Source organism: Panthera pardus, unplaced genomic scaffold (genome assembly GCF_024362965.1).
Source record: "Panthera pardus isolate Hobbes unplaced genomic scaffold, ASM2436296v1 HiC_scaffold_6, whole genome shotgun sequence".
Classification (NCBI taxonomy): Eukaryota; Metazoa; Chordata; class Mammalia; order Carnivora; family Felidae; genus Panthera; species Panthera pardus.
In genome coordinates this window covers 1,590,941-1,617,539 of record NW_026526991.1, presented here as the reverse complement: position 1 = coordinate 1,617,539, position 26,599 = coordinate 1,590,941, and the positions used below count along the sequence as shown (strand labels likewise).

Below are 26,599 nucleotides of genomic sequence, written 5' to 3'. Positions count from 1 at the left end.
GAAGGGATGCTCTGAGCACCCTCACCGGAGGCAGGCGCTGCAGGCAGGGGAACCTGGGTTCTCACACCGGCTCTGATGTTGCCAACCTTGCCCTGGAGCAAGATACCCCTCTCTTGGCCTCTGCCTCCCAGTCTCCACAAGGGGTCAGATTTAAGCATTACCTCAGTCACACCTGTTGCGCTGGAGCACGTCATCAGTGTCAACCAGGTAAATACACCAGTCTAGAGACACCCAACAACCAAGTAAGTGAACTCACCGGTGTAATTTCAGGAGGAAATCAAGCAGGCTAATGCCACAGAGTGTCTGGGAGTAAGGGGGTGGTGAGGGAAGGCCTCCAGCAGGTGGTGACCTTGGGGCTGAGGCGGGACAATGAGGAGGAGGCCACGGAATGACCTAGGGAAAGACCCGTGTGGGACAGAGGGGTCTGGAACTGTCCTGAACCCCCAAAGCTGAGAGCTCATACCCACACACCTCCATCTTTGAGGACCAGCCCGGGAGAAGTGGGTGCCCCCCGCTTCCTGCTGCTGTGGGGCCCACCTCTTGCAAGTGACTGACACAAGAGTAGGCCCCCACGAGCCCACGGGATCCTTCCCACAAGGGTGCCGCTTCTCTGGTCCCCGCGGCAATGGGGGCAATGGGAGGGTGAACCGGTCCCCTCCCCCGTCCTCACCCCGGCTCTCTGGGTTAGCTTCCTCTCCACAATTGACAGGACATGTGAGAGAAAGCGGAGCCCACCCCGGAGGGCGTCCCAAGCCTCCCACAGTCGTCCTCCGTCCACGAGAGCCCCTCGGTGGAGGCACCTGTGACCAGTTCCCCAAGGGCAGGAACTCTGCCTTCTGTTGTGTCCTGAGCACTAAGCACGGGCTTGGCAAGAGCTGACACTTGAGTGCTGCTCTCGAGCGAGAGGCTGGTTCGGTCCCCCCGGGGCCTGGCACAGGGCAGGAGCCCGCCGAGGCGCAGCAACGTGTCAGCATCCTCCCGTCCAGACGCATCCATACGGGTACGCACGCCCAAACACGCCGCTCCTCCCTCACCGCGGAAATTCCACAGATGTCAACTCTCCCAGGCAACTCAACCCGACTCCTCCAAGAGCCAGAGCTGGACTTCTGTTGAGACGGCTTTTGACGATCACCTCTCTGGGGTGGGGAGCCCACCCACCCGCTTATCGAGGCAAACGGGCCGACTGTGAGTTGACCTTTCCTGGATGACTGGGAGTCACCAAGAGGGATGTCTGTGCTGGAATTGGGCCAGGTTCGGTGTCTGCCTTTGAGGGTTTCTGCCTTCTTATTCCCTGTTGGCATCACGTCTGCCTGGGTCTCAGCTGTCCTTTCCCCTCCTGTTCGAGCCCCCAGTTTGCCGCTTCCACTCTGCTGGCCCCATTCCCAATTACCGAGTAAGTTAAAACTGTGTATGAAGTAAGAGTCACTAGGAGCTAAATTCGCACCTGAGGGCCTATTTGAGCCCGGGACTCTGTGACACCCATTTTGAGAGCTCAGTGGCCTTTTGTGCTCCTTTTAGTGTCCAGCCACTCACGGGAGACCCACCACCAGCGCACCTGAGCACATTCCTTGGCTTCTCTCCACTCCTGGGAGTAAGGGTTGGGACCGGGTGCTCCACGGGGAGACCCTCCCCGTCCCAAAACATCCAGCACCCCTGCCGCCCCAGGCAAAGCTGGCTGGCTGGCAGCCACCTGGGTGGTGGGGGCGGCACTCACATGGTGAAGTTCTCCTCCAGGAAGCAGCGGTTACGCAGCAGACCCGCCCAGAGCTGCACGCCGATGATGCCGAAGATGAAGAAGACGAAGAAGCAGAGCAGGAGGACGTTCCCCAGCATGGGCAGCGTGTCCAGGAGCAGGTTCACCAGGATCCGCATACCTGTGAGTGGGGGAGGGCAGAGAGACTGTCAGCCTTGCGAGCAGAAGTCCCAGGAGGACAGAGAGAGAGCAGGCTTAGAGAAACAGAGACAAGGGCATGGAGAGGAGAGGTGGGGACACGCGGGCAGGGGCTCCTTGGGGCTCCCAGCCTGCTCAGGGGCCATTAAGCAGACCTTCTCCTTGATGCCTGCCCCTCTGCCCAGAGGCCACAGAAATGGCTCTGGGCCCCACCACTCTTTCACCAGATTCCGGATGAAAAAGCAGGTGTTTACGGGGCACTGTTTATGTGCCAAACTCTCTTCTGGGTAATGCACAAATCTGATGTCCTTCAGAGACCTTGAGCCAGTCCCTTCCCCTCTTAGAAGAGAAGGTCCTCAGCAAAGGGGCCCAAGAAGACAGCAGCCACCCTGCAAAGGTTCCCCAGCTCAAGAGCCGCACCCAACTCTCCTGACGCTCCCACCCTACAGAGCAGATGGGGGAACGCACTCCACTTCCAGCCCCATCCCACTCTTACCACCCTTCACATCTACTTCCCTATCCTTCCCTTCGGCCCCTCCTGCCCTGGGCTGACCCATCCACATGCCCTCTCCCTTTCCACAGGCTCAGTCCCAACACCTGGCACCCCCCACCCCTCCGTCTGCCCCCTTGACTCCACGAATGGAGCTCTGGACACCCCAGTCAATGCAGAATCCACAGTAGCACAAACCCCAGGCAGATGGGTCACCTCCCTGGTTTGGCCCAGCCACCTTTCCCAGCCCTAAGAAAACATCCCCACTCCCCCACTCTAGTCCCCATGGTTTGCCTGGGCTGCCGTGGAGATCACATGACATGGGCCTGACCAATCAGCACATCCTGTTCCTCTAGCCCCAGTGACTGGTCCAGAATAGGCATGTGACCCCAGCCAGGACCAATGAGGGTCAACCCTGAGACTTCAGCTGAAACTACAGGGGGAAATGCTCTCTTTGTGCAGAGGTTGCAAGCTGGGCAGACTTAAGGCCGGAGCTGCTGGGCCCATCTTGCCTCAGCAGGGCAGCACCCGCCTACAATTGAAGCCAGCCCAGGAAAAACAGAGCCCAGGACACAACAGGGACAATTCTCGACAACAGCCTGGAAGGACTGCAGGAGGTGAACCTTATGAAATTGCTGTAAAATGTGCAGGTACGATACCATGAATTTTTCTTGGGAGAAGATCCACACGAGTGTCTGTGGTCCCAAAGAAGGTCAGGAGTGATGGATCACTCTTGAGGACATACCTTCCAAGCTCCTGTGAGATCTGACTCTACCTACCTCTCTAGCTTCAGATCTCTCTCTCTCTCTCTCTCTCTCACACACACACACACACACACACACACACACACACACCCTCTCACCAATTTGCATCCTATGGTTAGCAGTACCAAATTATTTGAAGTTCCCTAAACATATTATGGGATTTCACACCTCCATGCTTTTCCTCATGCTTTCTGGAACACTCTTCCATCTCTCTTATGCCTGGCGAATCCCTATTCAACCACCACAGCCCAGCTGAAGCTCTATTTTCCCTCTGTAAAGACTTCCCCTATTCCATCCCAGGTAGAGTCCATCCCTCTCTCTTCTGCTCTGGGCAATCTCAGCACCTCTGACCTAGGGTGACTTGCACAGTTGTGCAAGTTGCATACCGCACAATCTTGGAGGCCCCATTCACTACGTAGCCTTCTAGCGCTAGTGTATTATTATTTGTTTACCCCTTCCTCTTCCATTGGGCTGTAAGCTCCTGGGAGCAGGACCTGTGTCCAGTCAGCATTCTCAGAACCCAGCAGTTCCTAGCCCAGAACAAAGCCTCAGCCAACATTTGTTGAATACGTGATGAGTCATGAGGAAAGAATGGAAGATTGGAGAAGGGAGGATGTAAAGATGGTGACAAGGAGAACAGTGGCCCTATTCAGATTTTTATTTATTCCAGGGGTGATGCTAAGGTGGTTGTTAACGAGGGTAGTTATTTCGGATTTGCATCACGAGCTCTGTGTGGAGTGATTTCCAATCAATAATTAATGCCTGCCCCGTCCTCCCTCCCCACAAAACTAGGTCAGCCTCCTCCCGGAGAAGGCAATGGGTCTCCCTGGCAGGCTGCTGCCTCCAGTTGAGAGCAGGCCAGGGTGGCTGAGGGCTAAATACCTCACCCCCACCCTCACCCTCAATAGGGATAGCCCAGGGAGTGTTGGGAAGGGAAACAAGGAAATAGACCAAGCACCCTTGCGATCCATCCAAATCCGGGCACCTTCCTGGAGGGACTGACTTGAGCTGGGCCCTGCAGGATGACAGGAGCTTGTGGCAAACGCACAAAGGTATGACCGTTCAGAGAGCGCATCGAGGCCATGCTTGGGAGTGGCCGCAAAGCGGGATCTAAGGAGCGAGGGGCCCTGTGCTAGGGGACTGGTCAGGGAAGGCCATGAGCAGATTCTAACCAGGCCGAGCCCTTGGACAGGGCAGTCCTAGAGGATGGGACAGCGGCAGGACGCAAGCAGCCATGTGAGAAGGGGCTGGGTCAGAAAGGCCTTGAGGGAGCAGGTGGCTCTGAGCCACCCCAGCCTGACTGCTCCATGGCTTCCCCCCCATCCCCCAGCCTTTGTTGCTCGATTAATTACATTTCCCTTGTTCTCCAGGATATTGAAATTCTGAAAGGCTCCTCAAAACCTGCCTGGCTGGCTTCCCTGAATGGCAGCCCGTCCGTCCCCCTTCCCCTCCTCCCTCTGCCAAGCCAGGCCCCAGCTCACTCCACAGCCCTCCCTTGGGCCCAGGGAGTCCCAGGGCCACTGAGCCAAGGCATAATTAGCTAATTAGGGACTCAGAACGAATCCATCTTTCCGTGCCAGGGAAAAGGGGCCACAGGATTAGGGAGTCAGGGAGGACCCCGCGAGACCCCAGCTAATCCTCCTTTTATGCCTGCAGCCAAGTAATTAGCTAAGGCACGTCGTAGGATGGTTCCTCTCTGCCCTCAGTTCCCCCGGCACTGGGCTCAGAAGGTGGAGGCAGAGAGGAGAGGCAGAGAAAGAAATGGAGACAGAGGACAGAGATGGAGAGAAAGGCCAAGAAAGGCAAAGACAGAGATGTCTGCCTCAGACCATCCTTCCTACTGAAGTCGAAGCACACCTATCCCCAGCCCAGCCCTCCTCCTCCAGGCAGTCTCTGATTTCCACCCCACACCAGTGAAGCCTTCCTGCCTCCAGTTCCCCCAGGTGTTCACTCACCATCGCTCAGGATGAACTTATCTGGTTTTGCTTTCTTAGTGGGATGTCTCGGGCCTTCGGCCTGGGGTAGAGGCCAGGACCAGACTCCCTGGCAACCCCACGAGTGTGGCTGAAGGCCCTGCTTCCCCAGGCGAGAGGGGAAAGAGGACCCCAGAGGCCCCAGGACATCCAGTGCTTTGGTGAGTGCCCAGAGCACCAGCCCAGGACGGGACGCCTGGGTGCCACTCCTGGTGGGGCAGCCCTGAGGCCGGCCTTGCCCCCGCGGGGCCCCAGTGGCCTCATCTACGGAAGACAGTGGTTCCCATCCGGCCAGCCTCTCGAGGCTGGGACAGGACCTCAGAGGAGGAGCCCCCAGAGCCAGAAGCTGCCAGCAGTCCTTCCACCCCCGTGGGGAAGGTACAAATTCTTAGCCCATCCCCAAGCCCCTATGCACAGGCCCCAGCCTGTCTCCCCAGCCGCACCTCCCTCTGCCCACCACCCCACATCTAACCCTGTGGCTCCAGCCGGCCTGGCAGACGCCCCCAGCATCCCTACTCTTCGCCCTCACACACACACTGCCCCCACCGACAGCACCCTCCCCCATCACCACCTCCAGGATTCCTATCACTGTTACCCTTGGGAGGGGGGTGCAATGCTAGGTCCACTCCCCAGGACAGCAACACCCCATGCCGGTGTGACCTAGCCAGGCTGACCCCCTTCCAGCCCCCCGGAAAGCCCTCACACACACTCACAAGGCCATCTCCCCTCCTTTCTTAGACCTCAGCTGAGTGGTCCTCTTTTCTGGCCCCTGGGCTGGGCTGGTAGCCCTGCAGTGAGCTGCCCACTGCCCTGCCCTCCCTCCATCCCAGCACTTATTACGCTGTCGGCCTTCGTCAGTTCATGGCTCTGCCCAAACTGACCGCATCCTAAGCAGGAGGCCCAGAAGGGGTGTTCCGCATCCTCCGATCTAGCCCGGGGCCTGGCAGAGTGGCCCCCGAGGATGGCCACGAAGGAGTGACGGATGGGTGGATGGATCCATTCGACCAATATTTAGTGAGGACCTACTACATGCCAGGTGCTGTTCTAGGCTCTAGGGGTGCATCGGTTAAAACAAACAAATGAATAAATGGACCAAGTCCCCTGCCCCCAGGAGGTGGACATTCTAGATACGGGTAGGGAGAGACAAAACCACACACATACTAAATAAATAAGTACATCTCCTCATTTGTTGGATGGTGTTACGAAAACAGCAAGTGGAGGAGCAGAAAGGGACGGGGGGGGGGGGGGGGGTTGGGTGCCAGGCTGGACCAGGAGTAGGACAGGTATAACCTGGGGGCCCGAAAGGCCTCGCTCGCAAGACGATACAGGGCACAGACTCACAGGAGGTAAGGGAGTCAGCTGCGTGCCCCCCTGGGAAGAGCTGTCTAGGCAGGTGGAACAGCCAGGGCAAAGACCCAGAGGTGGGGATGAATCAAGGAACACCCAGGAGGCCAGCATGGCCGGAGGGAAGCGAATGAGAGGTGGCGGAAACTGCCCCGCAGGTGTGAGAACTCCGGCCCCTGTTCCACTGAGCGTCACGTGCAGAAGACAGACGTAGCTGAGGAGGGTTTGAAAGATCACCCCATAGTCCAGCTGCGGGGGCAGGTGGACTATGGCGGGCCGGGGTGGGAGAAGGCGACCCATAGGCAGACAGCCTGCGGGATGCTGAACAGTCGCCCACATGTGACCCCCGGCCTGTGCACACACAGCTCAGGAAGGGGGGCCAGGCCCGTGGGCTCGGTGGCCATATGGCCGCTGCCTCCTGAGGACAGCCCTGCCCTCCCCTGGAACAGAAATGGGGAGCGCTGGGTGGGGGCAGGGGGAGGGGCAAGAGAGCTGTGGCCCTGCTCGCGCCCTCCCTGCCAGGCTTCCTGCGTGACTCTCGGGGGCGCTGAGCCTCCCGTCCATCTGTTCCCATCCCGCCCGGCCTCGCCAGGCCATCGCTCACCTGCCCCTCTGATAATCCACATCTGGCTGGGTCCAGATGACGATGACAGCGGAGGTAGGGGACGTGGCTAAACTCTGGAGCTGTTTTGAAGGTCGAGCGATTGATGGGATGTTGGCAGGGGTTGGAGGAAGAGAGGAGGCAGGGCATCTCCAAGGTCTGCAGCCTGAGGACAGAGCCACAGAGCAGCCGTCGCGGGGGACAGGACTCCTTTTGGACACGCGGAGTTTGGAGCGCCTGGTACACGTCCATGTGAAGCCATTTCATAGGCTCATGGGGCCTGGGGTTCAGGGGAGAGGAATGTAGCCTAGAAGTATCATGTGGGTGCATCAGGGTAGAGAGAGTCTCTGGATGGCATTTAAAGTTGGGAGCTGGACGGGGCGCCTGGGTGGCTCGGTCAGTTAAGCGTCCGACTTTGGCTCAGGTCACGATCTCGCGGTCCGTGAGTTCGAGCCCCGCGTCGGGCTCTGTACTGACAGCTCAGAGCCTGGAGCCTGTTTCAGATTCTGTGTCTCCCTCTCTGTCTGACCCTCCCCCGTTCATGCTCTGTCTCTCTCTGTCTCAAAAATAAATAAACGTCAAATAAATAAATAAATACATAAATAAATAAAGTTGGGAGCTAGAGGGAGACGGATGGTGGGCAAACTGATGGGAGCTGCTCAACCTTTTCACCGGACACCCCTAGACCAGACCCTCTGCTCAGGAGAAGCTGGACAGCAGCCAGCCAAGAGGGGGCGGCAGCGGGGGACCTGGAAGGAGGTGGGGGGCGGGCTTCCTGAGACGCATCTCCCCTGGAGGTCCCCCCTGGAGGTCCGGGGTGCTGTCTGCAGACAAGAGCTGTCAGCCCAGATTAGCGCAGCCACTCTGCCAGACCAGCTCAAGTAGAAAGAACCAGATCTGCGCCAGCCTCCACCAGGGGTGCAGACCGCAGCCAGGAGAAAGGGTGCCAGGCTGAGGGCAAAGGGGGCCGAGGCTGCGGCTGGCCCAGGGGCGCCCCCCTCTCGGAGGCCTGGCTAGGTCAGGGGAGGGTGCTGAGCGAACGGGAGAGGCCGTCTGCTGTTCTTGCCATTGCCAAGGCCAACTAATCAGGGGCACAGTGGGTGCCAGGGAGGCCCAGCCGGGCAGCATACGGCCGTGCTGCTGAGGACACAGCTGCTGGCCCCAGTCCAATGGAGGAGGGGCCTGGGGGCTGATGAGGGGCCTCGGTGCCCCCTCCTGAGTTGGGAACAGATGCCAGCCAAGGAGTGTGCGCCCCTAACCCTCCATCCCCGTGCTCACGCCCCAGGGTGGTCCTAGCCCCTGTCCCACAGAAGGTCCCGGAACCCACTGTGGCCCAAAGAACTCCCACTCATTCTTCAAATGTCCTGTTCCCCCCTCCTCCATAAAACCTCCTCAAAGTAACTATTAGTGATCCTTCCCCTCAGTCCCTGCTGCCTCCATTAGAGCACGTGTCCCACTGGCCCATGGGTCCTGGCTAGGGTATCTGCCTGCAGAGAATGGGCTGTGTCTACTCTCCATGGCCCCTTAGTGAATGCTACTTTGGATGAATGAATGAATGAATGAATGAATGAATGAATACATAGTAGTCCACTCCCTTGACCTGGTATCCTGTGCAGGAATTGCTCCCTCCTGATTTGTAGAGTAGAACTTGAACTTGATTGCAGGGGAGGGGCAGAACAGCTCTCACCCTGCCCCCACCCCCCTAGCATTTCCCCATTCACACACCTGGCGTCTCTTCCTGTTCCCAAGTCAGGGTCTCGCTAGGTGTTCTGGCCTCATGTTTTCCCACCTACCTCTTTCTCTTCCAAGAAGGCAGCAGCCCTGGGGAAATCAGGCCCTGCACCCATCTCCCCTCCTCTCTCCCCCACTCCTCCTCTCCCTACCTTCCCCCTGGGGGCTGCCAGGCCTTTCTCTGCAGGGTGGCTTGGGAGCCCCTGTGGGCACAAAGGACAGACAGCCCTGAAGTCCAAGGTGTGGCCTGGGGTGGAAGCCTCCTCCAGCTGCCCCCAAGACCCAAGAAAACACACACTTCAAGCGAAACTGCCCAGATTTTCACGCAAACTCTGTTTCAAAGTGAGTCTCCCAGCTTCCTTTCCGACAGATGCCCCGCAAGGCAGAATCCAAGAAGAAATCCTGGGGCCTCCTTCACCCATGCTCAGAATGGCTGGCCTAACCACAGCCCAGCCGGGCATGAACCTGGGTGGAAAGGGCCAGAGCAGGCCTGGGGTGAGGGGCACGGTGCCAGCCATGAGTTCAGGGCCCCTCGGCCTGACGGGCAATTGAAAACGTGCCTGTAAGACCAGATCATTCGAACGCCTCTCACTCTGAAACCAGGGCTCTGAGGATCTCTGAAACCAAGAGTCTAGGATTCTGAGGCTTGACGAGTTTAAGATTCTCTATGACTCTCGGCAAGATTAAGCCCACCAGGATCCCACGCAATCGGTATACGGCACGGGTACCTTACCAGGAGCCAGTGTTGTGCGGACATTTTGCTGCCCTGGTCTAGCAAGGGAGGGCTGGGACCCCATTTTATGGGTGGGGAAACTGAGGCCTGAGAGGCGGAGCCACTGCTCCAAGATCCCAGATGCAAACCCGAGTCTAACTGCTCTGGATGCTGTGATCTGTAGCCCCAGCACTGGGACCCTCCTCCCTCTGTGCGAGAAGCTGGGATGGGCCGGTTCACTGGGCACCTGCTGTACTCCTGGGGTGCAGACTAACTCACGTGGAGGTGCTACGTGCATCCTCATTGTGCAGACAGGGGACCGGAGCAAGACAGGAACCTTTCCCCAGGTCCCGAAGCTAATTAATGCAGGACCAAACTTTGAAGACTGGCAGGAATGTTCTGTATGAACCGCCCTGCACCCCTGCCTCCTGCCTAGACTTGTCCCCGTCAGGTCGCACGGAGCCCAGTGCCACAGGAGCTCTGTGCTCTTGACAGCGGAAGGTGTTCAGAAAGGGCCCCGAGGGCATCACTTCTGCTTTGACCCTGGATGTGGGCAGGGACTTTCCTGATGCCCTGCAGATGGTGTGGCTGTCTGGGACGCTACAAGTCACAGGGAGGAGAAGGCTGTAAAAAGGAGCAAAAAGCTCTGGGGTCGTGAGAACACACGTTCAAGTCCGACCTCAGACCCCCCCTGCCCCCACCGCTATGTGGCCTTGGGCACTCTACTCAATCACTCTCTGTCTCGGTTTCCACATCTGTAAGTGGGCATCGTAATGGCACCAGCATCCTAGAGCTGGTACGAAACAAGATGATCCAGCCAGGCAAAGCACCGTGGCGAACTTGCCCATTTCAGCCATTTGTCATTATTAGTAAATCCCTAGAAGATGTGGAAAGCTCCCCTCCTGCCTTCCCCTGACATGCGGCCCCCTGCCCACCCAACATTTCCACCTTCTGCACGTGCAGGTCGGTCTGCCAAAAATGCCCTCTCCAACCCTCTGTGTGCTTGGTGATTGTCTCCCCAAATCAGCCTCCGCAAAGATGCCCTGATGCCCCCGCCCTGTCCTCAGTGTTCTAGTACCTTCTCACAAGAGTAACACCTACTGACCACTTACTGCACCCAAAGTTCTATGCTAAGCTCTTTACACACATGATGGCATTTCATTCTTACAAAACCGTATAGAAATTGGTATTATTAACCCCATCTTACTGTTGGAAAATGGAGGCCTGGAGAGGAGCATGGGGGCCCAAGGCCCCACAATGGGCAAGTGGAAGGCCTGGGACTAGAACCCGGGCCTGTGCGTGTGGAGCAGAGCTTCAGCTCCTGGTCCCCCAGCTGGGACCTGCCGGTGGCCTCCCCCCATAGCTCTGCCGGCCTTGCCTCCCTGTCTGTGGGCCCTGCCCTGGGAGCACATTTCCTGCCTCTCTGCATCACCGCCACCCCAGGCCCAGCCCAGAGGCCCCTGCACAGGGGTGGGTTACTGCTGAACCCGGGACTGTGAGCTGGGTGAGCTCTGAGGGTGGGCAGTGGCCCAGGCCAGGCTCAGTGTCCCCAGCAGCTTCCCACAAGCCTCCTGGCCTCCCTCGCACCCCTCTCCACAGCCGGGGCCGAGGCGCAGGCTGGTCGACTCTAGATGTGGGCCAGCAACTCAGACTCAGTGGGCTCGGGGCCTAGCAGTGACTAGGCTGGTTTCTTACTGGAGAAAAAAGGCACTATTCATATTTAAATGGCATGGCGTGGCCAATGGGCTTTGGGAGGCACCACAACATGCTTAAGGGGTGTGCAGGCCTAAGGGGTGTGCAGGCCGAGTGAGGAGTGAGGCCCGGAGTGAGGCCTAGAGTTGCCTGATTGCCCGGATGGCGCACTTTTAGAGATGATCCAGCCCCATCTTGCCAAGGCCCAGAAAAGGATAGTGATTTATGAAGGCCACAGCAAGGAACCAGAACCCAGCAATCTGGTGCTTTCCTCTCTCCCTCCCTCCCTCCCCAACCTTCTCCTCCATGCCCTGCTTCCCTTTAGCCATCAAAGGCAGACCTGTGGGGCCAGGTGGAGGGACCTATTTCACAAGGTTTGTAAAGAGCACCATGACTCCCAGGTGCCCCATCTGTCCTGGGCAAAGTCAAGAACTACACATTAATCCAGTCCCTCCTCTTGCTTTGTGCAAGAGTAGAGAAACTGAGGTCCAGAGACACGGGGGGACTTCCCAGGTCACACAGCAGGCTCCCGGCAGGGCCAACAACCAGCACTTGCATTCCCTGACAACCCAACTAAGTCCTCCTGGAGGATCATGCGGAGGCTTTTGCAGCCGTTGCTGTCCTTTTTAAATTGCAAGTAGCCACCCGGCTCTCCACGGTTTTGCAATTAATAGCCCATAATTTCACTAGCGCCAACTCCCTAGGCTGCCACCTAGTGGCCAAGCTGAAAGCCACAGGCCATGGTTGAAAAGAGGGCGCCCCCGGGGAACGAAGAAACTCTAAAGACAAACAGGAGGACTTGGAATGTTTCAGGGCAACATCTAGAGAAAAAGGAGGCAAGCAACCGAATCTCTCTAAAAGGCACTTGTAAGAACCTGTGCCACCCTCCCCATGCCACCCGTTCGCTGGCGACTCGGGGCAGAGGGCAAAGCTGTCCCTCCTGTAAAGGAAGCCCAACCGCGCTCTAACAGCCTGAGGCTCCTGTTAATTAAATTCCTCATCAGTGTGAATTCATCCTAAGGTCTCTTTCCCAGGGGAGCGCAGGGTGGTTTCTAAGTGGGGGGAGGGGACGGACGCAGCGGGTATGGTTTGGATCCCGGAGGGTCTGTGCCCCCAACGCTCCCCCACGCCGGGGTCTGAGCCATTCTTTGCCAGCTGCGAGGCGCAGTCAGCTCTGAGCAGGAAACACGTTCCCCATCGACGGGGCCCGGGCCTCCCAGTCTCGCCTGTTAGCAGGCAGGAGGCCCCACGGGAAGAGGCCGAACTCCTCTCTGGGTGCTCCAGGCCACGCAGCCTCCAAAACTGGAGTCTCCGGGAGCAAGGGGCCCATCGCCGTCCTTCTCCAGAGAACCAGGCAGGCTGGTGCTGGGGACCCGGAAGTGACCTCCACAGCCAGGAGCCGCCTAATGAGCTCCTCACCCGGGGCAGTGAGAGAGGGAGGAAGGGGGCCCAGGGAGAGACACAGGCGCCACCCACCTCACGTGCGCACACACACGTGCACACACGTGGTCGCCTGTGGTCACAGAGACCCTCATACCCACGTGCACGCACACCCGGATGTACAGAAACTCCCCCTTGGAGACCCGCATCCTGTCCCCTCCTCTCGTAAACCTTCTCTTCTCAAATGTCCCGTCACATCGCTGTTCCGGGGCCGTCAGATCTCACCCTCGCCCAGTGTGTCCACTTCATACATATCTACCGAGCGACTCGAACATACCAGGTGTCGCTGCGGGCGCCCTGTGAATGAAGTCCGCCTTGCGGCCAGCTTCCTCGGAGAAGGGGGTGGGACATGAGGGAGAGGAACACACACTGCAGAAGGTGTGCCCGTTAGAAACTCGGGCTCCAAGTTCCCTGCCGCGTGACCTTGGACTGGTCACGGCCCTCTCTGGACCTCATTTTCCTCATCTGCTAAATGGGCTAAAAATGGTTTTGAACTAGGAGCCTCGCAGGATTGGTGGGGGTGGAAGGGGTTGAGAGAAGCTGGCGCCTAGGATGACCTCGCTGGATGTCCCTCCCCTGCCCCCAAGAGTCTCCCAGGGCAGTGGGAAGCGACCGACATGGTACCACTGAACCGCTCCTCCCACCCCCCCCCCCCCCCCCGTCGCCGATAGCTTTGGTTCTCATCACTCACCCCTACCCCCACCCCTGCCTCCCAACCCCTCCCTCAGGACCTTTGTGGTAGCCCTCAGGGCCCCCTGGGATTTCCCAGCAGGTCAACATATGTGTGGGGAGATGACCCTGTATGTGTGACCTTGAGACGCCAAGAGCCCCCAGGCCCCCTTCGGACTTTGCCCAACCGGAGCCGGCCTGCCCATCTCAGAACGAAGCCATAGTCTGGCCACCCTCTTGGCCACCTTGCTCCACAAATACCCTGGAGCATGGCCTCCCCTGCGCTACCAGGCCTGCCGACAATCAGGCCAGCCCCAGCCTGTCTGGGGAGAGGTTGGCTGGATAGGGCAGGTGACAAAGCCCCAAGGCCCCAGGGTTGAGAATTGGGGGAGTAAGGACCACTCTGACCGTGGAGGAGGAAGAGGTGCCAGGGGCCCTCCCCTCTTCTGCAGATGGCGAAACTGAGGCTCAGACAAGGAAGAGAAGCAAGCGTTCGGATAGAACCAAGGAAAGAGTTGGGCTCAGGACAGACAGAACTCCATGCAGAACCCTGTCCTGCCACTGAATTGTGGTGACACCATGCAAGCCGCTCTGAGCCTTACACGGCGAGTTGAGAGGCTCTGAGTTAGGCATCCGTATGTCAAATACCACACAGGAAGTAGGCAGGTCTCATAAAAGTCCCTGTCCTTCCCTGACGGCTGAAACCCCATGCAGGCCAAGTACGCCCCTCCCCCTCTCCTTCCCCATCCCCCATCCTATTCCTAACTCAGGGTAGCGGAAAGAACACAGTTCAGGGAGTCAGGAGGCCTCTTGAGCAAGTTACCTCGTGTCTCCAAGTCTTGGTCTCTTTATCTCTGTTTTCCTGTGAATGGCCCGCCTCCCTCACAGAGAGATTATAAGGCTCAAGAGAAATCATGGAGAAGAAAAGCTCTGAAAACTATGAATCTGGGCAGATGTCGGGGCTTGTTGTTATAACATAACCTTCCGGCACTAGGCAAGGCGGACAGATGGACGGAGGGCTGGGTCCTCGCGTGGGTCGGCAGACACGCGGTGGGGGTGATGGAGCTTGAGTTCTAAATCAGCACGAGCTGGAATCCCCTCCCCACTGAAATGCTGCCCGATACTCTCAAACTAAGCAGCTTCTTTTCACACATGTGTCCACCTTGATAGCCACCCCCCCCCCACGAGGAACCTTGTCCCTAAAAAGCCAGACTCCCCAGAATGCTGCAATCTGAGTTCTTTTGGGCCTCAGAGGTGTCAGGACCACTCTCCAGCATCTTCAGGCCCAAATACTGGCCCATGAGCCTGGTGGGAGGAGGACCCACATCTGTCCAGTCGCTGAAGGACCCCTGTACCCAGCACAGCACCGGAAGGCACGGGTGAGTCTTTTCTTAGTGCAGGAGTGGCTGGCGGGGAGCGGGGAGGGGGGACCAACTCACTGGGCACACGGTTGATGGCTTTGAGGGGCCTCAGGACACGCACGGTGCGGATGGCCGACAGGTTGATGTTCTGGAGGTCCAGAGAGTACTCAACCATCCTGCAGAGAAAGGGGGGAGAGTGAGGGATGGAGCAGGAGGGACACTCAGGGCCATGGACTATTCCACGGCCATCTAGCCACCCACGCACACCCACCCGTGCCCACAGCTGCCTGGCAGGGAGACATAAGGAAAGGGCTCAGAATCCTGGCTACGCCCCAGTCAGCTGTGTGGCCTGGACTGTCTCCTCCTAAGTGGAACCGGCTGTCTCTGCCTCCGACTGTCCTGGGGGTGCCGTGGATGCAGTGGAGGGCGGAGTGAATGGAAGAGCAGAGAACTTAGGTCCCCACTGAGGGCCCAGCCCTGTGCCAGGTGCCTCTTGCCCCTGCTTTCCCAGCAGTCTCCAATCTGAAACAAGGAAGGTCAGCAGAGGAGAACCAAGGAGCTGGGAGACCCCCGGCTGACCCCAGGTGGTGACCGGAAACCCTCACTGTGGGCAGAGGCCTAGAGCTTATATCTTGCTTTATATCTCCCCTGGCCCCCAGGCCCCCGGCAAGCCTGGGTCAGATGCCCAGATTTACAGATGAGGAGAGGAGCTGGAGAGAGGTGACGTCACAGGTCCCACGTCACCCAGCATCCGGGCAGAGGCTCAAGCCAGGCTCAGGCCACACCTGCCCCCCTCCCTCTCTGTTCTCCTGGCCTCTGAGCCCAACTGCGGGCTCACGCCAGGCCAGGTGTCACAGGCCACATCTCCTGGGATGTGACAGGCACGCTGTACTTCGCTTGCAGGGAAAGTTCACGCTCTCCTGGGCATGCTCCCCGCAAGGCACCCAGGCTCCAGCTTCAAGGCTCACTGCGTGCCCCACTCCAGACCTTGGCACCCATCGTCCCTTCTGCCTGGAACGCTACCTCTCACCTCTCTGTCCACCGAAACCTTACTCACGCTTCAGGGTTCCGGGCAGATGCCCCTGGAGTCCTGGAAGTTTTTCCACACCCGAGTCCACGATGAACCAAGCCAGTCTAGGCACTACAGACACAAGTGACTCCCAAGACCTGGCCCCAGCCCTCAGGAGTACCCACTCGCGCCAGGGAGAGACTCAAAGGCAGCAAGGATGACACCAGGGCCCTGGCCACTGCCTGAGTTCTCTCCTTCAGGACCTCATCAGACGGCCCCGCCCTCCCTCTCTACACTCGACCAGCCCTGAAGCTCCTAAGAGACAGTCGGCCTCCTCCAGGAAGTCTTCCCAGATCTCCACAGAAGGCAGATCTCCGAGGTCCCCTCTGTGGTCTCCTGGCTTCCACCGGATCCTACCCGCTCAGTTGCTACCTGCCCCCACTTTTCTCCACTGAAAGACAGGCTCCTGGGGCCTACGGCCTCGGCCTGACCCCGGGTGTCCGGCTCACCAGACCCTTCCTCCCCGTCCCCCCCTCCCCTCCCATCATCCACCCCGGGGCTCCAGCACTGCGGCCGGCTCCACCTGTCACTGCCGTCAGCAGGAAATGAAGGCTTTTCCTACACACCGTGCAAACCTGTCCAATTGTTGTGGAGCCGCCGCCCCCTCCCGCTGCTTGAAGAATAATTGAGTGAAAGCTTCTTTGCCTGAAATGCCTCCATCCATCCCCCAGCTTTCTGGGGCACAGGCTCTGGCTCCCGTGCTGGCTCTCTCTCACGCAGAGCCACACACACCTGCACACAACTGTCGGCACACACACACACACACACTCACTCCTCGGACACCCTGATCCACACACACTCCCGCCAGAGCCCAGTTTTGGAGAGAGGGGCGTGACAAAAAAGTGACAGAGAACTAGAACTGGAGATGACCTGGGGTCCCCAAGGAAGGGAGGAGGAGGGGGAGGAGGGGAGGAGGGGGAGGCGAAGAGGCAGAAGTGGGAGGAGGAGGGGGAGGAGGGGGGAGGAGGAGGAGGGGGAGGAGAGAGGGGTGCCAGGAGCGACAGCCTGGCAGAGAGGGAGCCGCAGGTTGAGGGTGGCCCAGGGGCAGCGGATGAGGAGAGAGGGTGATGTGAGAAGGAGGCCGAGGGAGCGGAGCCGCAAGAGGATTCCGTGCGTGGGTGAGCCAACTGTCATTTTCATATTTTGTAGAAAGAGCTCTCCAGGCAGCCAGGGAGACGCGTGTGACGGAGGCACCGTGGGGGTGGCACACACAGCACACAAACACGCGCTCACACTGGCACGGGCGCACACGCACCCTCACACCCCAGGCCTAGGAGAGCCCCCCACCCCCCGCCGCCCAGCTCCAGCCAGCCCCCGCCCCCGCCCCGTGCCCCACCACCACCAGCCCTCTTCCTTCCGCCCTGGCTCCCTCCATCCTGCCAAGGGGGGCAGCACTAGGCCCTGGGGAGAGCGAGACCCCCAGAGCTCAGTTCATGCTTTGCTGGGGTGTGCTGGGGTGGGGGATCCCAGCCTCTGCCAGATTGAGCCCCCTCGGGATCCTTTGTTTTGGGAGCCCCAGGGCACACCTGCTGAGCTCTGGCAGGTGACAGCCCAGGATTTGTCCCCATCCCCATGAAGTCTCGCAATAAAAATAAATACATGCCTCATAGAGGGGTGGCTAGACAAAGAAAACACATGGTTTTTGAGGGCCTACCGCTTGCCAGGCAGTTCTCGTTCCTCACCTGCGTTAACCCGTTCGAGCCCCCCTTTACTTGGATCCCACCGCACCCTGCCTCACCCTCCCCTGGACCAGGATTCCACACCTTGCCCCGCTGCCCTGGTTCCGTGTCCCCCCAGGCAGAACCTATGCTCCACAGACTGGAACTACTGGCTCTTAATTAAGTGAGGCAGGCCCACCGTGGCCTGCCCCCCACCCCCCACCCCCGACAGGGGACAGGGGACAGGCGACAGGCCAGGGCGAGGATGGGAAATATCTACAGATACAGATGAATAAACCCCATGGTGAGAAATCAGATTCGCCTCCCCTTTACGTTTCTCTAAAACAAGGAGGGGACTGGCCCCTGGGTTGCGAGCGAGGCACAGGATGTAACTGAGTGTTTCCAAGGCCCACGATTACCCAGAGTCAGAAGCTTTAGGGTCTGAGCACCTCTCCGATGCCAACCCGCTCATGGGAAGCTGATGAGACTCACGCCCATCTCTGAGGTGGACTGAAGCAGCCACTGCCTGGCAGGCTCAGCCCCTCCCCTTCGCCCCTGACCCGACCTGACCCTCCAGGCCTTCAGCATGGGAACACACCACACCTTCTGCAGCCTACTGCAAAAACTCCCCGGAGACCTCAACTTGCAGCCCTCAGGGTCTCCACTGAAAAGCTCCCATGAGAAATTTCTTAGAGAATTTAGTGTTAGGATCGTAGCTCTGAGCTTCCTGGCAGTCAAGTCGAAAGGGGAAAGGTGACGAGTTACTGAGTCCTTGGCAGCAGGAGAGATCTTGGTACGGTGGATCCTTCCGGGAAATCCAGTTGCCTAAACATTTCTCTGAGATTCTAACTCTCTCTTCTATGTATCTACTTGGGGGGTGTAATATTGCACCTGCATCCCCCGTCTGGGAAACAAGACAGGGTATAAATGCATTCAGTGATAAAGAACACATAGTAGGTGCACAGTGAAGAATCTAATAGTTCTCATTCTTCTTTGAGAGAAAGAGGATAGAAAGGGGGACACCGGACGAGGATGGGGAGAGACGCGCAGAGTTGCAAGGGTAGAACTGTGGGTTTAATTCTATGCCCTGGGAACTGTGCTGTCCTGACAGTAACACTGTGCCCCAACTCGGGACAGTCTGCTCACAGCTCCCTGACCCCTGCCCTAGTCCCATCACCATCCCTTTCTCCTGACAGCTTGAGCAGCCTCCTGACTGTTCTGTCTCCTGCTTCTTCCTCCCACACTCCTTCTTCAGTCAGCCAAAACTTCCTAAAACTCAAATCTAGCCGTGTCCCTCCCCAACTTAAACCCTCCATGGCTCCCCACTGCCATCAGAACAAAGTCTAAGCCCCTGACCATGGCCTACAAGGCCCTCCGGTCTGGCCTTCCCCTCCCCCAACCCCTGCTCCTCCTCTGCACATCTGCGGCCTATCAAGCTCCCCAAATACACGCCATTCTTGCCCCTTTTCCTTTGCTCGGTGCCCCTTCCCCTTGCTCTCAGCCTCCCTTCAAGACCGTCTCCTCCATGGAGCCTCTGCTCAGCCCTTCCCTGCACCAAAGGCTGAATTCACCCCGTCTGCTCTGGCTTACTCCACAGTCTGTTCACATCTCCTGTCTAACATGGGTTCCCCGGAAGCAGATCCTGAGCCAAGAACGCAGGAGGTGATCCCGGGGAGTGTGTCGAGGGAGTGGAAACTGAGAAAAGCCAATGAGGGGCTGTGGGTGAGCCGGCTACTGCTGTGGAGAATGGGGGCACAATCGGGACCCCCTGAGAGACTGTGGAGCGGGCCTCAGAACGGGACCAGAGACAGCAGGGAGGTGGGGGAGGGGCACTGCAGCATTCCCACAGACAGGTTGAATGCTGGCCACGCACCCCCCCTCAGACGCACCCCCGCACCAGCCCCACACAGCACCCAGTAGGCACTCAGGGATCTACTTAGCATGAGCACCACCTGTGACAGAAGAAGCTACCGCCTCCCACCCTGGATGACAGCTGTGGGAGACACCCCCCTCCAAAAAAGAAGGTGAAGAGGGGTCGCTCTATGGGTGAATAACCATTGGGCTGACTTCCTCCGGGCCCCCAAGTAAGACATCACTTACGAGAGTGAGAAATTAATTTCTAATTACACAGTTACTTTATCACGCCGCTTCGGTGCTAAAAATCTAAAAAAAAAAAAAAAATCAACAAAAACCCCCACTACCTCCTGCCAGCTCCCAAGCGCCTAATTAGGTAAGTAATTTAGCTTTAAAGCGAACACTTTTGTCCTGACATCACCCCAGGAGGGGAGTAGCTGAACCCAGTTCCGGGGCTGTCCTTGAGGAGAGGGGCTCAGGGGTGGCCATGCCAGAGCGGGCTGGGAGAGCCGACATCCGCTCTGCAGGGCACATCCCTACTTATTCCTGCTGAGGCCCCCTCCCTCTCCCACTCCCAGATCCCCTGCCTCCCAAGAGAGGCCCAGAGCCCCGGGCCTGGTCAACCACTGCACAGGATCTCCCCCTCCCCTCCGCCCCGCCCCCAGCCACTGTGATCAGTTCGGGATGGGCATGTGACCCCAGGTGGGCGATGGGCGGCGGGCCAGCCCTTGAGCTGGGACTATAGGGAAGAGGGCTCTCCTTGGCTAAGCCGCTGCCTGGAAACCCTAAGGCGCTAACGGCCGTCTTGCCTCCGTTGTGGCCTCAGAATTCTACCAACACAAAAGGCGGCTGAGTCCAGAGCTGGAGAGAGGCAGGATCCTGACCATATGGTTCGAGCACTCTCTCTATCTGAATCCCAGATCTGCCCTCTGCTTTTTCCGGTTCTGTCAGCCAATACACTCCCTTTGGGGCTTGGGCCCCGTTTGCCCTGGGTTTCTGTCACTGGTAACTCAGCGTCCTGGCTGATTGACAAGGTTTTCCTCAGCATTCACATGTGTCGAGCACTTTGCATACCTTCTCGTGGGGGGGATTACGGCCCATTATGGCCCATCAGCTGAGGCTCCCAAAGAACCCAGCTCACACAGTCAGAGGGCAGGGGATCCGGAAGCCCTGCCCAGCCTGCCCAGCCTACCTTCCGGCTCACCAGGCATCAGGCCAGCCGCCTTCTGGCTCACGACACCCTCCTCAGCTGGTCAGGCGGCCGGTGAGCACAACACACATGGCAGGACATGGAATAGGGCCAGCATCCCTGTGGGCAGGCTTACCCAGTGGTTAAAGCGCGGAGCCTGGATCCCGTCCCCAGCTCTGCCACTAGCATACCGTGCGACCCTGGGCAAGTCACTGAACCGACCTCCCAGGGCCGTGAGGAGCAGGAAATGGGTTCCTACGCGGATTCGGTGCTGAGAACAGGGCCTGGCCCACGTAGGAGTCAAAGAAGAGTCAGTCGCCATCATATCACAGCCTCCTGTGCTGCCTCAGCTCGCGCTTGCCCACGAATCGCATGTGCCTACTCAAACCGCACCCCCTGAATCCCACCGCCTGCCTGAGAAAGCCCGGGCAGCACGGGCCTCCGGAAGCTCCGGCAGGACCCCAGCGCCGTCCGCCACGTGGCCCGCATTCCAGGAACACCCGAACATCGCGTGTTCCCGGAGTGCAACATTGCTCTTGCCAGGCGTTTGCCAGTCTTCCTACCCGGTGCACCTTCCAGTGCCTTCCAGATCCCACCCCTGGGCAGAACTGGGCTCGCCCGCCTTGTGTCCCACCGTGCCTCGGTCAGGGCACCTCTGGCTCTGAGGTGTGCTCTGACGTGTCCCTGTTCCTGGGGGCAGGGGCTGGATCGGAGTCCCAGCTGCGTTCCCAGTGTCCAGCCCGGAGCCCGGCTTAGAGGCAGGCTCTCTATGCCAGCTTGTCAAACGAATAACTTGAGGGACAAGATCAGAAAAAAAAAAAAAAAAAAGGCTTGGAGCTGACAAGAAGCAACATAAAATGACTGAGACGTAACGTCTTTCCAGGAAATAACCCCTCCCAGAAGATGGTTTCTGTGTGCCGCTGATAAAAATAGGGTGTTTCCTCAATCTTCGCAAGGGACCCACGGGGGCTTTCTTAAAATGTAATTTAGGATGTAGCTAATGGGAAGGAAACTGAGATGCTGGAAATGGCAGCTCATCTGTCAGGAGGCAGCTCTGTGATGATTCAGGCTTGTACTAGTGGGTAACTCGACGGCCAGCCTACGCCACAACCCCACCACCTAGCACACAGTAGGTGTTCGGCGGAGGCAGGGAGGGAGGAGATACCGGAAAGAGGGAATTGAGGAGCGATAACCTTAGCCCCTGACCTTGACCAGCACTTTCTGATTTATGGGTCACCGTCACCCATAAATCCTCACACACATCCTATGGAACCAGAAGGGCAGGGGTTATTAAGCCCATTTGACTGTTAAAGAAACCGATGCTCTGACACCAACTCGGGCCGAGTTCAGAACAAAGGCAAGATCTGGGGCCACAAAGTCAGAGGAAAGGCTGCAGAGACACCCCAGGAGGGTGGGATTCAGGGCAACTCTGGGGACTGCAGCAGCAGGAGACCCCAGGTCTTCGGTTGACAAGGCTCCACTCAGGTGACAACACTCCAGTGACTTTATCTCTGGGTGGAGGTGTCAGATAAACACAGGATTCTCAGTTGATTTGAACTTCAGATAAACAATAACACATCACGTTTAAGTATAGGTCCCAAATACGCCTCATGACGTCTGCTTCGTGAAATTTAGCACAGCTACGCCGGTCTGGGCACCGTGACAGGTGGACACGGCTGCTGGGAAGAGACACTGGGCTCTACCAGAGTTTGGGGGGTACATGTCCCTCTCAGAGGACTCACCCGGTGGCCCTCTGAGGGCTGGTGACGTCGTCCAGGCCCCCAGGGGCGGACCAACTGGAATATTCTGGCCTCTGAAAAGGTAAAGCCCCTCATGCGGTGAGTCAGCATGGGTTCTGGGGCCGGCCGTAGGTGAGCACATAGGTGAGCTACATAGCATGTAGCATCTGGCCCATGTAAGCTGTGTGACATGGGACAGGCTGCTGATCTCTCTGAACCTCCACGCCCATATCCGCAACAGGGGGCTCACCACCACCACCACGCCCCTAACCACCATCATCAATTCCTCGGGACTGTGAGGATGTAAGAGAGCACAGCACCGTCAGTCAATATTCGTTCTGGAAAATTAGTGACCAGTGCCGATTTCTGCTCCTACCCTTCTCCCTTCTCTGCTCTCCTCTGCTCTTACGGTAACAGGCCCCGCATTTTGCACATCTAACCTCTCCAACCTCAGGCCACACGCCACGCCACGGAAGACCCTGCACTCGCATTCACGCCAGGGGTACGCCCAGACCTAGGTCTGGCCAATCAGAGCACTGGGCAATCGGGCCGCAGTGATTGGTTCAGGGATGAGCACATGACCCACGCCAGCCAATCCAAGCCAAGGAAGCTACGTTCCGCACTCGTTGGGGAGTGGCTGTGAAAGGGCAGGGGTCTTTCCAGTGACTCCCAAGAGAGTAGGCTGTGAGCCCTGGGCTGACCTCTGCCACCCGCAACCCGGGAGGAAGGCTGCCGGGATATATGTCGGCACAGAATAACGAGCAGAGCTGTAGGATGGGAGGACACACTGTCTAGTGACATCTTCCAGGATTCTGGATCAAATGGGCCCTGAAGCCAGAGACCCCTGGGCTTTGAGTAAAGGAAATGATAAACTCCCTTAAACCAGGATCGGCAGGTTCCTGCCCCATATAACTGACAGAACCCTTCCTGATTCATGACTGACTGGCGTCTGGCTTGTCAGCCTGTAGCCAGAGAATCTCTCTACCCCTCACCCCTCATAGCATGTAGCATCCTGTTTCCATGGAAACGAACCTGCGTGGTTATCATGGCTCTCATCCACTCTACTCCACAAGCAAATAAGAAAACCATCCACCCCGAGGTTCCCACTGGAATCTTCTCAGATCCACGCCCACCCAACGCCAGTTCAGCTTCACAAAAGTGGCCCCGGATACCCTCGCCCCCAGCTCCACGGTGCCTGGGCATGACAGATTCCAAACAAACATGTCATGGAGACTCCCCCTCCACGCTGGCCCAGAGCCAAGCTCTGGGGACTCCGCGATGATGAGTCAGCCTCAGCCTTGCCCTCAGAGCACCCAGTGCTGGGAGCAGACAGACCTGTAGAGCCCAGGATAAATCAGGATGTAAAGATGTGCCCTGGCCCTGCCGACACATGGAGTGCTTCCCTGACTCACAGATGATGCGCACAGAGTCATGGAGGAGGGAGGCCAGCTCCAAAGGCTTCTGGAAACAGCCACGATGATGACATTCTGACACCCATAACCACAGCCCGATCTGCTAGCGGGGACAGGCCTCTGCACAGCTTGCATGGGTTGGTATTTGACTTTAGAGCCAAGAGCAAACAAAGAAACTCGGGCCCTAGTGGAGGAATGTGGTACGCTCTGAAAGTTGCCCACATAATGTGCTTTCTCTCTTCTTCCAATCCTGCCCGGCCCCAGGGAACAATTCTTGGTTGCCTGAGCCAAATTCGTCGATGTTTTCTATTTTCCTAGCTTCCCCCGCAGCGAAGGATGGCCACGAGACCCAGTTCTGATCAAGTATGCCGGCACGGGGGAAAGATCTAGGGAAGAAAATGTTATCTTCCTGATCCAAGTGGACAGGCGTGGCCGACATAGCCTTGTCTCCCTTCATCCTTCCCTCCTTCAGCGCAGACACGAGGTTCACAGCCTCAGCAGCTGCCTTGCGCCCATGAAAGAAAGGCCCGGAAAATCACGGACGTCAGCCCCCACGTCACAGAGCCGCCATCAGCACCCACCGACCTCAGAACTTCGTGTCACGTTGGAAAAAACACCCCAGGACTTGCTCAAGCCACGGCTGGTCGACTTTTCTGCTACGTGCAGTCAAATGCATCCCGGCAAGCCACGCGGAACCAGGACTCAATCTCAGCCCGTGGAGCCAAGCTCCCTGGGTTCACCTCCTGGCTCTTCCCCTTACCAGCTTGCGACCTTGAGGAGGTCACTCCCTGTTACCGTGCCTCATCTGCAAAATGGAACTGACCACAGCCTGCCGCTCAGAGAGCTAGTGTAAAGAGTAAGCCAGATCATGCACAGCTTGGGCCCCCAGTGAGTACTCAGCAAATAGCAGATGCTTTTATTTTTTCTCACACCCCTGGATGAAGTCTAGAAGGATTCCATTCCCTTTGCTTTCTACAGAACCACCGACAGGCACTTTGGACAAAAGGAACTCTCAGCGAGCAACTGCAGAGGGGACGCGCCTGCCTGCTCTTTTTAGAAAGCTCTAGTCCGGGGTTGAGGAACAATTCTTATTGACGTTTTGTTTCCCAAGAGCCCGTAAAAGTCAGGGTGGGGAAGCTGTTCCCCGTGCTGCGCTCACTCACTCAAGAGAAGAGGCTCCCAGGCTATGATAGACTCCGAGCCAGCCTCTCCTCACTCCCTGGCTGAGGTGCTGAATGACTGACATTATTGCTATTTGTGTTGGTATTTTTACTGATGACAGAAATTCTGAGGGGGAGTCCTCATGGTCCTGTTCATGAAGTATGTCTACTTGTCATGAGAATTATTTCAGATCCTGGCCCTCTCGTGCTTCTTCCCCTTCCTATGGCTCCCAGAACTGGGAACCGTCCTCTCCCCCTGGAGGGCGTCCAATCAAGGGCATCTTGAGGGTCACATAACGAGAGCACCTGCCTCAGGGCCACCTGGGCATTTAGCTAAAATGCAAATTCCTAGGCCCCCCATATTCCTGGGTCTGGATCCCCAGGGTGAGGCCCAGGAATCTGAAATTTTTAAATGTTTATATATTTTAGAGAGAGAAAGACAGAGCATGAGCGGGGGAGGGGCAGAGAGAGAGGGAGGCACAGAATCCGAAGCGGGCTCCAGGCTCTGAGCTGTCAGCACAGAACCCGACACGGGGCTCAAACTCATGGACCGCGAGATCATGACCGGAGTTGAAGCTGGAGGCTTAAGCGACTGAGCCACCCAGGCGTCCCGCAGGAATCTGCATTTTACCATGTACTCCCAGAGATCCTGTTGCCCCTTGAATTTTGAGGAACACCGAGAAGGGGCACGAGGCTGTGCACGTGTCTGAGGAGTGGGGAGGTCGCCCCTTCCTGGTGCGTTCCTCCTCATCCCTTAGCGGCTCCGTTTTCCACACCGAGGCTCTCTCTGGGAGAGAGGCCGTCATAGTTAGAAGCTTTCAAGGGCTTTCAGGCTCCAGGCGGCTCCTGTTCCCTGCACTCATGCAAGGCGGGGCCCACATCAGCCACCCAGCCATGCCCTTGGCAAGGGTCTGGCTCAGCCTCAGAGAGGTCGCTGTGGCCCAGTCCTCTGGCCCTGCTTCACCTAAGAGAATCATCATCAGAATTCTCGGGGAAGCCTTTAACAGAAGTGCTCAGGCCCTTCCCCGCAGCTGGCAGTGGCCATTCATGTCAGGGGAGGAGGTAAAATTACCAGCATAAGACACCAAGGGAGATAGACAATCTCTCAAGTTCAACAAAACGCCATTGAATATTTCATGACCTCCTAATGGACAGAAGCAGAAGAGCGTAGTTTAAATAAGACGGTGAGGAGGGTTAAACTTTATCCAATGATTACTGCAGGTTTCTCACACTGAAAGAGTCTCCAGCAAGGTGCCACAGGACCCGCTGCCCAGGGCTGACCTAGCACAGGAAGTAAATATAAGGAGCAACCGAATCAGGACTCCAAGAGATCATTGCAAGATAAAAGTAATAGCAATAAATGCAAAGTTTGGTACTTGGGTTAAAAAAAGGTCAACTGTGGGGTGCCCGGGTGGTTCAGTTGGTTGAGCGTCCGACTCTTGACTTCGGCTCAGGTCATGATCTCGCAGTGGGGGTAACGAGCCCTGCATCCGGCTCTGCACCAATGGTGCAGAGCCTGCTTGGGGTTCTCTCTCTTTCTCTGTGCCCCTCCCCTGCTCTTGTGTACGCGCACGCGTGCTCTCTCTCTCAAAATAAATAAATAAACAAACTTAAAAAACAAAAACCAAAACCTGTTTTTACTTCCCGGGTGAGAGAGACCTGGCTCGGAAAGCGAACACAACCAGGGGGTGGCAGGGAGCACAGCCGCTCAACGGGTCACCACGTGGCACTGGGACAAGGGCAGCCCATTCTCTCCACCCCATGAGTCATCACTGGGAGGTTGGGGACCTGCTCCCCCACCCCCACCCCCAGGCACCACAACAGCCTGATGTCATGCCAGCAGGTGAAGC

The 26,599-nt window shown here is 57.7% G+C and overlaps 1 protein-coding gene across 1 annotated transcript in view; it reads right to left on the bottom strand.

Annotated features, from left to right (window-relative positions):
• The window catches only part of CACNA1I (calcium voltage-gated channel subunit alpha1 I), a 114,523-nt gene that overhangs the window by 49,700 nt on the left and 38,224 nt on the right, over positions 1 to 26,599 (bottom strand). The window contains exons 5-6 of the mRNA XM_053894858.1: positions 14,747 to 14,844; positions 1,715 to 1,874 (exon numbers count right to left, since the gene is read on the bottom strand). Coding sequence (XP_053750833.1) covers positions 1,715 to 1,874; positions 14,747 to 14,844 — 258 coding nt within the window. The remainder of the gene's footprint in view (positions 1 to 1,714; positions 1,875 to 14,746; positions 14,845 to 26,599) is intronic.